The 13,823-nt window shown below is 32.0% G+C and overlaps 1 protein-coding gene across 1 annotated transcript; it reads left to right on the plus strand.

The window, feature by feature from the left end:
• Positions 1 to 6,181: 6,181 nt before the first annotated feature.
• On the plus strand, positions 6,182 to 12,634 carry LOC114741214 (ATP-citrate synthase beta chain protein 1). Its single transcript, XM_028929467.1, has 17 exons — positions 6,182 to 6,359; positions 7,406 to 7,524; positions 7,661 to 7,763; positions 7,954 to 8,019; positions 8,108 to 8,231; positions 8,342 to 8,476; positions 9,366 to 9,426; positions 9,520 to 9,596; positions 9,720 to 9,875; positions 9,956 to 10,084; positions 10,205 to 10,337; positions 10,435 to 10,562; positions 10,758 to 10,863; positions 10,976 to 11,052; positions 11,158 to 11,228; positions 11,333 to 11,617; positions 12,162 to 12,634. The coding sequence occupies exons 2-17, from the start codon at positions 7,425 to 7,427 to the stop codon at positions 12,235 to 12,237; spliced, it is 1,827 nt and encodes a 608-aa protein (XP_028785300.1). The 5' UTR covers positions 6,182 to 6,359; positions 7,406 to 7,424; the 3' UTR covers positions 12,238 to 12,634.
• Positions 12,635 to 13,823: the final 1,189 nt, after the last annotated feature.

Raw genomic sequence — 13,823 nt, forward strand, 5'->3', positions numbered from 1 at the left:
TTTTTCTAGTTATAAGGGAAAAATAATGTAGCGTAATTTATGCCCGTTACAAATAATTATTTTTGCATCTCTTCTTATATATTTAATTTGTACAACATAAAAGCACTTAAAATATGTTGATCCAGATTGGGAGATATATATAACTCGAAAAAGAATTTGTCAATTTAAAGCGGAGAGTGGGGATGCTACTTAGTTGTTGTGTGGTGTTATTATTTGCACAATTGAATTGAACAAGTAAAACTTTAATGCACTTAAAATATATTTTTCTCTTATTTTAAGCATTAATGTGGGAATTGAGGATTCACAGGGACCCTCTCGTTTTCCATGCGCTACATTATTTTATATCAATTTGTCGCCATCACCAACCAAGAAGATGCCATTATTTGATATATTCATATCCATTTTTCAGAAGTATTTTTCAAATAATTAAAAGATGAAAGAAAACAGAGATAGAATCTGTGAATAAAATAAATTACCTATATTGTATCTTTTTTTTTTCATTTGAGAAACATTTTCAATCAAAATACTGAAATTCTTTTCATAACAAATTCCATCAAAACAAATTTGGCTTGTTACCCAAAAAAAAAAATGCAAATGTTGGTAATGGTCCTCATGCCTTTATGGCGCGTGACTACGATTAATTAAATAATAAATACACGTGAAAGAAAATTCTGTGATTACGTTGCAAAAGTCAACACTTTAAATAAGATCTTCTAACTTATATCCAATTTCATTTATCATTATTAGGCTGAATTACACAAAAAGCTTGAACTTTATATCATATATAAATAATCTCTTTATTTTTTAAAACCTTACAATGAACTTTCTGGACTTTTACATGCAACATATATACTCCTCTTGTCCTATTTATAAGACTAAGAAAAAAATTTTGTATGGATATATAATTTTACCTTTTATTTATTATTTTATTGATTTTATTTAGATGGGGTATAATGTATATTAAATAAGGATAAAATTAAAAAGTTGTTAAATTTTAAATAAGAATTAATGAAATTTAATGTTTTTCTTAAATAAGGAGTATATATTTTTATGTGCATATAACCCTCTAGACTTTGAGTTATATATAGATAAATCTCTTATACTTTAACTCATTTGCAAATAAAAATAAATAAAATTAAAAGTGAGGAAATTGTCTCCATAAATGTCAATTTTAAAAAGTTTTGTTGTAAAGTTTCAAATATATAAGAAAGGTTACATTCACCTATGATATAAAGTTCAGAAGAATTTTATATGATTTAACATCATCATCATCCTAACTACTAACTACTTTGATTATATCATGTTGACAGATTTCAAGAGGAGATAATGAGATGAAAAAGAAGCGTGATGTGATAAAAACGTTTAATTGTTTATCCTTTTCTTCCTTGTTTGGATGACTTAATTCCAGTATACTATTGTCAAACTCTATGAAATTTATTTTTACTATTTTTAATATTTTTCACACATTTTATCGGGTTTGGAACAAATTTATTTTTACAGTCAATATTTCTCCATAATTTCAATAAGAATTAAATGCTAAATATATGAATATAACTGTCAAAGAATGGTTGTCTCTTCTCAAGTTACCTGAAGGAAAAATATTTCTAAAAAGAAGATTATGTGCCTAATTTCAATAACTTGTATTAGAATAGGTACTACCACATCCGATTTCAAATATAAAAGTAAGATAAAAAGTTTACTTCCGTTCTAAATATAAAACTTCAATAGATAAAATTAAAAAGGATATATTTTAAGAAAATTAATACATATTTGTTACAAATAATTAACTTAACTAATTTTTTTAATCTATCTGAATTATTTACCTACTTTTTAAATTAAGAAACGGAGGTAGCAGTTTTAATTTATTTGCTTGAGTTTTTTAAATACTTATTATATTGAATATTGTAATTTATTATGCGCATGGATCCTTGCGGGACTAATCAATTACAACTTTCAAAAGACATTTGTAACAAAAAAAAAAAAAAAAAAAATCTCTTTCAAAAGACATTTATGGAGCATACCAGCCAACGGTTTAAGGTACGCTTATGCGACACATAGATTATAATTTTAATTAATATAAAATATACTACCTCCGGTCCTAATTATAGGAGGTACTCTTCTGATTCTAAATATAAAACCCTTATACTAATGTGTATAAGGGTCTTAATATAAGGGTCTTATATTTAGGACTGGAGGAGTAGTTGACTAATTTGAGGAGATTAAGGAAATGAGTTGAGTTAGTTATTTGTCCTAAATAGATGTTATCTTTTCTAAAATATCCTTGCTAATCAAATGCATTGGCTAGAACTATTATTGTTAGAATGATTACTTTAGAAAAAATATATAAATATAAGAGACAAAGTGGATTATGATTTTATATTTAGGATCAAAATAAAAATCAAACAAAATCTTATACTACTCCGATCCTATTTATAACAGCTAGTTGATTAATTTGAGGAGATTAAGGAAAGAAGTTAAGTTAGTTATTTGTAATAAATATGTGTTGTCTTTCCTAAAATATCTTTACTAATCAAGTGTATTGGTTAGAACTATTATTATTAGAAGAACTATATTGGGAAAAAATATATAAATATAAAAGATAAAGGAGATTTGGAGTCTTATATTTAGGATCAAAATAAAAGTCAAAGAAGGTTTATATTAAAGACCGGAGGTAGTATAATTCATAATACTTCCCCGGTCCTTAATATAGGACCCAATTGTTGAGTTGGTTTTGATTTTAAATATAATACTCCTCCGGTCCTAATTATAAGACCCAATTGACTTATTTGAGGAGATTAAAGAAGTAAGTTAAGTTGGTTATTTATAATAAATAAGTGTTATCATTCCTAAAATATTCTTGCTAATTAAGTATATTGGCTAAAACTATCATTATTAGAAGGATTATCTTGGAAAAAATGCATAAATATAAGAGACAAAATGGATTGGGGTCTTATAATAAGGACCGGAGGAGTATCTATTTATCATATTTATCAATTTTATCTAAATTACCCCTATGAATACTCCCTCAACCATAATCAAGTAGAAGAAAATGGGGTATTAAGAAAGATGATCATGGTATTTTAGGAAAAACATGTCACATTTTATAATTAACTAACTTACATAACTTTCTTAATTTAATCAAATTAGTTAAATGGGTTTTATATTAAGTATCGGAAGAGTATTATTTACATTTATAATTGACAAATAATTCCGTGACTTTTCTTGTATGAGTTCTACATTTATATACTTTGTTCTGGTTACAATAGTCTCATAATCTTTTCCGATCTTTCAGTTTCTGTGTAAAATGAGATACACAGTGCATAATAATAAGCCCCACTTATTAAATAAAATCTAGTGCCATGTCTTTTTCTTTTCAGTTGTAAACTACATAATTAGAGAAAATATGAAATGTTTGTAAAATGACCAACGTCAGAATTGGTAACAAGTCAATTCAGATACCATAATTTAAGTCAATTTTTCAGCCTTTTATTCATACGCAATAAATTAGTTAAAGTATAATAGTGAAAAAGTGGATCAAAAGCCTTTGAGATTTGGATTTTGGTTTGCGGACAAACCATTTATTTATTCATTTTATAATTGCTGTCTACGGAATGACCAAATCACCAAACCATATAATTTGACTTGAAATTTAAGGCACAGAGATAAGACAACGTTTGGGGTCGGCCGATATATCAGGGTAATTTCCATAGCTCAACAATAAGCGGTTACATCACAAGACAAACACGTCCTCTACAGATATACAACTGATTATTACTCCTCTGATTCTTAATATAAGACTTAATTGTTAAGTTAACTTTGTTTCTAAATATAAGACTTATTTCTCATATTTATCAATTTTTTTAAGTTACCCTTATGGATACTTCCTCAACTATAATCAAGTAAGTAAGGGAGGAAGGATATTAAGAAAGATAATTATGATATTTTAGGAAAAACATCTCATATTTCTTATAATTAACTAACTTACCTAACTTTCTTAATCTAATCAAATTAATTAAATAGGTCTTATATTAAGAACAGAAAGAGTATTAAATTAGCAATACTAATTAATTATTAATTGTCACTAAGACGTATTTCGGGCAGCTTCACCTACGCCCCCATTAATTATTGTACGTTGTACGTCTCTAATTTTTTTAAGCACGATAGTATGGTTGCGTATTACTTTATTGGAGTAGAAACATTCCACTTAATTATTTTGACTTGTGAAATGTGAAGGGTTTGGTAGAGTCTAATTTTCCATTAAATTTATGCAGAGGAAAATGTGAACAAATTATTCCCTTTTAGTTGGCATGAATCAAATTATATGTACTTACCATTTCCCATGAGATGTATGAAAATAATGATTTTTAAATAAAAATATGTTGTTATTTACAACAAGTCGCACTAAAATAAAATTTAGGCAGTTAAACCCACACACAAATATTATACATTTATTTTTTTTATTTTTTTAATCCAAATTGAAGTACTTAATTTTTGAATACTGTTTAATAAATCATGAATGATGTGATTTATCTTGTTGTGTAATTTTGCTAATGAATATGAAAAATACAATCCTAAATATAAGATTTAGTAAATAAGTTTATTTTTACTCTAAAAATAATACCACTTCCGGTCTTTAATATAAGTGCTAGTTGACTGATTTAAGTAAATTAAGAAAACTAGCTAAGTTAATTATTTGTAATAAATAAATATTGCTTTTTTAAAATATCTTTGCTAATCAAATATATTGTCTAGAATTACTATTATTATAAGGATTATTTAAAAAAAAAGATAAATATAAGGGACAAAATAGATTAAAATCTTATATTTAAGATCAAAATAAAAATCAAATAAATTTTTATATCAGTGACCGGAGCTAATATTTAATTCATTTTATTGAACAAGAACTATGAGATGATTGTCATTGAGCTACGAGATGTACGATCCGGAATTAACGACGGTGAAAAAACAACAGGGAATTCAGGAAGCTCTCATCCAAACTCATCATATTATGGGTGTTTGGATTATACAAAAAGTGTTTTTAAAAAAATATTTTTAAAATCAAGACAAATTTCTCTATATGTTTTATTTGTATATTATAAAAGTATTTTTAAAATCATCATTTTATTTCTACTTAAACATTCCTTGAATCAATCATGTTTCGAAGACATTGGTTGCTCACTGAATCTTACTGGCAAAGGACGAGGATGAGCAGCAGCAGTAAGAAGCATAAAAATGTAACTACGAGGAGGAGGATAAGAAATCCAGAGACCTATCAAAGATATGAAGAGGATGAATTTGATTATACCTTTCCGATCCACTGCTATTATGTCTATTAAAATTGTGATTTAAAATTTTTTAAAATTTAGCAGTTTTCTCACAATTTTTGAACTGCTTCAAAAAAATTTTCCCCAAATTTATCTCTATATTAGATAGATTAAAACACCAACTCACTAGGTCAGTTTTTCAATTCATTTAGTTAAGTGCTTTTGAAAAGCACTTTTCTGTAAAATGAGACAAACTCCCCAATATATTTACGTCGTATATTTTTAAAAGACTTTTAAAATTATGATTTGATTTTCATCCAAACATCTTTGTTGATTGATTCAATACAGCTGTTACAACTTTGGTTAAACGGTGAAGTTTAAATGCTTTTCATGCAAAAAAAAAAAAGGCTTTCTTACATATTTTTATATTAAATTAAATAAATGTAACTGTTGTTGGTCTCCTCAAACTCTCAGAGAGAACTGTAACTATCTATCGACCTTTCAAGTCAAATTTTCTTAAAGAAGAAATGGACTACTTCATCAATATATAAACATCAATAATCAAACAAATAATAAACATGTAAAAGTTGAATTATATGCTTGATGTAATGCTATTACTAATTTTTTTTATTCCAATAAATCTATAATATAACACAAAATTTTTATTATATTTTATGAGCTCAAGAACAGTGATTTATTTATTTTGTTAATATTATTTTGTCATCTTCTTCATTAACTCCCGGGAAATCTAGTAATAATGGAGATTTTCAAACGTATTTGTGGCACCCAACCCACATCCACCCACCTAACCCCCACCCAGCCCCCATCTCCTTTCCATCTGATCTAACAAATTCCAAGCAAGTAAATATTGTACAGCTAGCCACAATGTGGACGATGGTTTACCAAGAAGGCAACTAACTACAACGCCAGCAATGCTGCTGATCTAACTACCCTTAGCCACGTGATCTTCTCACCATCTCCTCTCTCTCTTTCCCCATCGCCCGCCTCTTTCTATATATACCCCTCTCTTGTTGTTCTCATATTCTCGTTTTCCCCCTCTTTTTTCTGGCCGATTTCAGCAACCGATTGATTCGGGTATGTTTCTGATATACCCATTTATCTGTTATTGTTGACTGACTTCTGAACTGCTGCAATTCGTCAGTTTCTTATAGTAGATCTCGGTTTTGTGATTTACTCGGTCGTTTCTTTAATGTGAATTATCGTTTTCCTACTTGGATTTTTGGCGTTTTCGATTCGCAGTGAAATGGGGATGGCTTATTTTTGTAGCTTTGTTGGTTGAATTAATGATATCTGGGATTTTAAGGGTATGCTATTGGTGGGTGTGAGATCAGTCGGAATTTCAGTTTTCATTTGACAATTTGAAGTTTTGAGGTTTATGCTAATCTCATATGGCTTCCATCCTGTGCATTGGATCGATTTGGTTCTGCCGTTTCAGTAGTGATAGAGATCCAGCAGGCTGCGCTTTCTTGCAATTAAGTTTGGCAAATGTCATTATAGTTTAGCATTGTTTGCCAGCTTTCGGACTTGTCAGGGTGGTCGATCTGTTTTGTTTGCTGGTTGATATTTTGTCTGGTTCGTTTATAGTGCACTTTTGGTGTTCCTTTGTGAGTTAATTGCGAAAGTGAGAAAGGTCCCGCTAATGAGTCATGTTTTTCCTTCGTTAATGTCATTGTGAAGTCGAATCTCCTTTATGAGTGCTGTCGTCTTCCCTTGTTGATAAATTTGCTCTTCTCGTTTCTTCTGCCATGAATTTGAGTAGCATTACTAGATGGGTTTGCCTACATTTGAATCTAATTGGTCTATTTGATTTCATTACATCACTAGTCCTCTTATCCTTGTAATACATTTATTTTCTTCGGGGAATTCATTCCCTTGAAGTAATATGTTGCTTGAAATAGCTTATTGATGTTTGATTACGGACAAAGATGCTAAACTCTGTTGGTGACTACCAACAGAAGAAGCATTTCCAATTTAAGATTTTATTTTTTTTAGTTTCATGTGCATGTTGATCTAACATGCGGCATGAACTGTGTTATGTGTTTTTATGTCTTTGGTGGCCCATTATTCTCTTTCATCGTTTCTGCTGCAATCTAGAAATTAACATGCCAATTTGCTATCAGATCCATCGGTTTTGTCACCATGGCAACTGGGCAACTGTTCTCTCGTACAACTCAAGCTCTGTTTTACAACTACAAGCAGCTTCCGATCCAGCGGATGCTTGATTTTGATTTTCTTTGCGGTTTGTATCAAATCCTTTCTGTTCGTTCTGTTTCTATATGAAATATTCTTCTGAATGAATAATAGAAAATAGGAGAACCACCTGATTGTTTGCTTTCAATAGAAATGAAATAAAAGCTTCGGTTTTGTTTTTATAGGAAGGGAAACACCATCAGTTGCTGGAATAATTAATCCTGGTTCAGAAGGATTCCAGAAGCTCTTTTTCGGTCAGGAGGAAATTGCCATCCCAGTGCATGCAAGGTTGGTGTTTATGTTCAATTCCGTCCACATTCTTCCTTCCTCTGCTTGAGTTCGGATTTGGTGATTATATTGTATTGAAGCATTTTTCCCCTTCATTTTTCTTCATTTTAGTGATCCCCTAAGTATTTGCAACTTGACAGTAGATACCAACCATTGGTCATTACTAACATTATCCTTGCTTGTTTTGCAGCATTGAAGCGGCTTGTTCTGCACATCCTACTGCTGATGTCTTCATCAATTTTGCATCATTTAGAAGGTCTGCGATCATTAATTCATTAATTAATTTATTTTTGTTGGTCTAATTTAATTACAAAGTACACTGAAAAAGCATGATCTGCTTGCAGCGCTGCTGCATCATCCATGGCTGCTTTGAAACAGCCAACTATTAGAGTTGTTGCCATTATTGCCGAAGGTGTTCCTGAGGCGGACACTAAGCAATTGATTGCTTTTGCGCGATCAAACAATAAGGTGAGAGGAGAAAAAAGATCAATTCAAATAAATTGTTAAAGATACTAATCTCGAAAAGTGTTTTGTTTTTATTGCTGGCAAAATTAATGTTAGTCCTAATGATATTGTAGGTTGTTATTGGCCCTGCCACTGTTGGAGGCATTCAAGCTGGTGCTTTTAAGATAGGTGATACAGCTGGAACAATTGACAATATCATTCAATGCAAGCTGTACAGGCCTGGATCTGTTGGCTTTGTTTCTAAATCTGTATGTTCTTATTTTTGTTTGTGGTTTTTTCTTTCATCAAAGATAATATTCCTGTGGAATTCCCCATAAGTCTCACCTGCTTTGCATTTAGGAAATGTAAGATTTCTTGGATATCTCAACAAATGTGCACCTTTTACTTTTAGATGTGATGCTTAGTTTATCCATATCTGTGCTGAACCTGGAGGTTAAAAGATTCCGCTACTGCAATATTAATATTAAAAATCTCTTTATGTTTCTTGACATTCACTCGATTTATTCATTGTTTAACTTGCTTCTTGGATGCTTACTGTATTTTAAGACATTAAAATCACCTAGATGAATATACAACAGGACATTAAAAGGATAGAAGATATTTTTGTCAGTTAATCTGTTACTTGTTAAGCTTGTATCCTAAAGTTTTATTTACTTTTCCATCCTACTTAGTTATATTGCAGAGTGGAGATAAAATTCCTGCAGATATATATGATGAATATTGATCTCAATCTCATTGAGGATTTCAGAATGGAAATGATAGTAACATGATAATTAAATGGAAGAGTAGATTATCTATTTATCACCAGAGGAGTGCAGTGCATCATAATAACACAAAGTAGTAGTTTACTTGGATAATAGAACTCTGTACCATTCCTAACTGTTTTTCTCCTTTTTTTTCCTTTTAAAAAAAAGCAAAAAATTAATAATAGTGATCATAGCTACTGTACCTATTGATATGATTTGCATTTCACACACTCAATTCTTTTCATTAAATATCAGAATGCTAAATGGTCTGTTATGCCATAGAAAATTTTCTGAAGTTTCTTGATTTGGTTATTTGGAGCTCAGCTTCATATATTTGCATTGTGTAATCTATACAAAGATTCTTAGAGAAGACAAACTTTCTGAACTGTAGGGTGGGATGTCCAATGAATTATACAGCACAATTGCCCGTGTCACTGATGGAATTTATGAAGGTACTGATTAGGATCTTTTTCTTTTCTTTTTTTTGGGTTTTATCCTTTTGCATTTTTTTTATGCTGATGGTGAGTGTATCTGTTTTGTTTTAGGAATTGCCATTGGAGGGGATGTTTTCCCTGGTTCCACACTTTCTGATCATGTGTTAAGATTTAATAGCATTCGACAGGTAAACTGCTTCTTTTGTCTTGGGGGATTTCTTAGGACATATTGTAACCACAACCTATGATTAGAGTAAAAGAGAATTACTATTTGTCATCAATGACCGGAGTGGATTTGTTTGGAACCTCAGGTTAAAATGATTGTTGTACTTGGAGAACTTGGTGGGCGTGATGAATATTCCCTAGTTGAAGCCCTGAAACAGGGGAAAGTGACTAAACCAGTTTGTGCCTGGGTCAGTGGAACCTGTGCACGACTCTTCAAATCGGAAGTACAATTTGGTCACGCTGTATGTCACTATTCCATTACTTTTGACTGTGTGTCCATCAAAGAGCATTTCTAATACTAAATGGAACCTGTACAAATCAGGGAGCTAAAAGTGGTGGTGAGATGGAGTCTGCTCAAGCAAAGAATCAAGCACTAAAGGACGCAGGAGCTGTTGTTCCCACTTCTTATGAAGCTTTTGAAGGCGTAATAAAGGAAACATTTGAGAAATTGGTTAGTTTACATGTTTTCTTGGGCAATTATTTATCCGTATGGGAGTAGGGAGTTATGCTTCAAAAAAATCTGTAGTTTCCTTGCCTGGCTTTGATCTTACAGTGGGCTTAACAATGCTAGGTTGGAGAAGGAAAGATTACGCCAGTGAAGGAGTTTACTCCTCCACAGATCCCTGAGGACCTTAACTCTGCAATTAAGAGTGGAAAAGTCCGTGCCCCAACTCACATTATTTCCACCATCTCTGATGACCGGGGTGTGTTGGGATTCCTTAATGCTTTAACTTTGAAATGAGTTGTTTGTTACTCAGACTCAAAGGTTTAACTAAATTTCGTATCCAATATTTTCCAAAGGTGAGGAGCCATGCTATGCTGGTGTGCCCATGTCTTCCATTGTCGAAAAGGGTTATGGTGTTGGTGATGTTATCTCTCTTTTGTGGTTCAAACGCAGCCTTCCTCGTTACTGTACAAAATTTATTGAGGTAGGTTAAACAAAACTACGTTTTCCTTGGAACTTTTTAAAGTCAATCTCCATTCTCCTTTCTGTATAGATACTGATATGTGCACAAAATTGTAATGATACTTCCTTGTGAGTTTTGCAATTAGTTACTGCTTTTCAAAGTAAATTAAGGACTTCATCTTCTTGCTTCTCTCTTGCTGATGTATTACTTGGTCAGATCTGCATCATGTTGTGTGCTGACCATGGTCCATGCGTCTCTGGTGCTCACAATACAATAGTGACAGCAAGAGCTGGAAAAGACCTTGTTTCCAGTCTTGTATCAGGTATAGTACATGTATCTGATATTTCTTCTTTTTTTTTTGGACAAATCCGATGCATCAAGCAGGATTTGTTTTGTAATATTTCCACACAACGGGTAATGAACTTCTCAAACAGGTTTGCTTACTATTGGTCCCCGATTTGGTGGTGCCATTGATGATGCTGCCCGTTACTTCAAGGATGCTTATGACAGGGTACAATTCATAGTCTTGGCCAGTGAAGCTGGCACATTTCGAGTTTGATTATCCAACATGATCTCCTAAAACTCTAACATGATGTTCTGTACTATGTGATGTCAGGGTCTTACACCTTATGAGTTTGTGGAAGGCATGAAGAAGAAGGGCATTCGTGTGCCAGGAATTGGGCATAGGTAATGCATCATTTTTTGTTCCTTGCCTAACTTGCATTCAGTTTCTGTCATTATTATTGGAAAAAGCTTAAATGGCTGAAACTTGGTTCTGCTTTGTGAAAAAGGATCAAGAATAGGGACAACAAAGATAAGAGAGTAGAGCTTCTGCAGCGATTTGCTCGCACACATTTTCCCTCTGTGAAATACATGGAATATGCTGTTCAAGTTGAAACCTACACCCTCTCTAAGGCAAATAACCTAGTTCTTAACGTGGATGGTGCAATCGGATCTCTCTTTTTGGATCTCCTTGCTGGTAGTGGGATGTTCACCAAGCAGGAGATTGACGAAATTGTGGAAATTGGCTATCTGAATGGACTCTTTGTGCTGGCTCGCTCCATTGGTCTTATTGGGTAAGTTAAACTTCAATCTTCATTGTTTTAATCTGACCATTTTTTCATGTGTGTGCATGTTGGTTTTGGTAATAATAATAATAATAAGCTGTTTTGGGCGTGAGGAATAAATAATTACAGTTTGATTATAAATTAATGGCCAATATGAATGTGAAATCATTGATGTAAAAATCAAAGATGTATATGACGTTATATTTGACCACGCTCTAAAGGTATGGAGACTAGTAACCCGTCATTTCAAGATTTGGACTTTTATGTCCTTTATGTACTCAAATCTGTTAAACAACCCCACTTCCTTTTGTTGGGTAAGTTACGCTATTTGTGCTTTTTGGTGACAACCAGCAATACAAGAGATGGCTAGACGCTGTTAGGCTGAAAACTTTGATTAGTTATGTTCACGTGAACGCTAATGCACGGCTTGTTTGAATCAACTGAATACTGAATTTCAATTTATCTCCTGCCTATTTACGTGAAACTGAGAGTTTACTATCACACAGTGATTAAGGCTTTGTCCCTCATTCATTGTTCTTGATTGAAATTTCAGGCATACCTTTGACCAAAAGAGACTGAAACAACCACTCTACCGCCACCCATGGGAGGATGTTCTCTACACAAAGTGAGAGGCTTCTGTGGCCATGAGAAATTTATTTGTTCATGCTACAACAAAATAGCAATCTGCTGGGAATTCCTGCATATGCAATATCCAGTAATGATCAAATAATTTTTGTAACTGTTAGAAGAATAGTGTTGTATGATCTCTCCATGAAACCATCTTTTGTGAGTTTTATAAAATACTGGAAAAAGAAATAACTCCTAGTCATTTTTAAAGATATTCTTTTTTCCCTCCTTTCGGGGTGAAGATTCTGAACTGTGTCTGGTGGGTTCAAAGGGAATGATGAGTTGGGGTATCTCTTAGTTAAATTTTGCCAGGTTCGGCTCTTCATAAAGCTTGTATAATATGTGCGCTTAAGTGAACATTACAATTTTTGAATAATTCTGGGTTCTCCACACTTTAAATTTATGCAGGTGAAAGCATCATTTATTTATTCCCGAAGTTGGAAATAATCAAACAAATGATTTGAGCTGGCATACTTGTGTTTGTTAGGTAGTCCTTTGAAAAATGAAGAAGAAGAAAACAATCATAGTACATTAGTACTCGTGTTCGTTCCACCATCACTATTGAAGAAATCCATGCTCGTTTGGTTTGGCAGTTGTGTGGGTTAAGTGTGCAAGCTATTCTTGGTTGAAAAATTAAAAGAATTGGGAGTTTGGATAGATAGAGATCTGAGAAGTTATAATTTTCCCTAATATTGTATTTTATAATTATAATTAATATAGGATATCAAAACTTATAACAAGTTGTATTTTATACAACTCAATTCCTAATATGTTGTGCGATATTCTGCCCACTATGGGAGTCATCACCGAACATTAGTTGAGAGTTGAAAATTCAAGGATCAACTTTTGTTTTTGGGAATAAAAAGCAACATAAAATGCGCAGAAACTAGTTAGCTACTACCTCCGGTTTAATTATAAGAGCTAATTGACTAATTTGGGAAGATTAAGGAAAGAAGTTAAGTTAGTTTTTTGTCATAAATAGATGTTATCTTTCCTAAAATATCCTTGTTAATCTAGTGTATTGACTAGAACTACGGTTGTTAGAAGGACTATCTTAGAAAAAAATACATAAATGTTAGAGATAAAGTGGATTGAGGTCTTATATTTAGGATCAAAATAAAAGTCAAACAATGTCTTATATTAAGGACCGGAGGTAGTATTATAAGTCTAGAATCGAAGAAATCTCTATATTTTGCAGGAGGAATATCAATGATGACATTTTCAACAGCTATTTGATGATAGAATGAGCATGGGTGCTTATCACAGCGATGAGCATCTTAAGCTTATCAATTCTAGACTATTCAAATCTCGTTTTTATTTTTATTTTTTAAATAATTATTGTAATGGATATAAAATCTAAGATGAAGATAATCTTTTAATTATCGTTTTTTAATTACAAATTTTAAATTTTGGATGGTCATCTAAATGGGTCCATGACCCTGGTGGGTCAAAAAATCAGCACAGCAGTTAGCTTCTCTAACATGAGGCTGAATATAATAATCTAATAGTGCATTAGAAGAGTTGTTGAGGGATAATTCGGTATCAGATTGTTGTTTGAGATGTAAAGTTTCCAAAGATATTAAATTTT

This window comes from Neltuma alba, unplaced genomic scaffold (genome assembly GCF_004799145.2).
Source record: "Neltuma alba isolate B1F8T4 unplaced genomic scaffold, ASM479914v2 tig00003320_pilon, whole genome shotgun sequence".
In the NCBI taxonomy this organism is placed as follows: Eukaryota; Viridiplantae; Streptophyta; class Magnoliopsida; order Fabales; family Fabaceae; genus Neltuma; species Neltuma alba.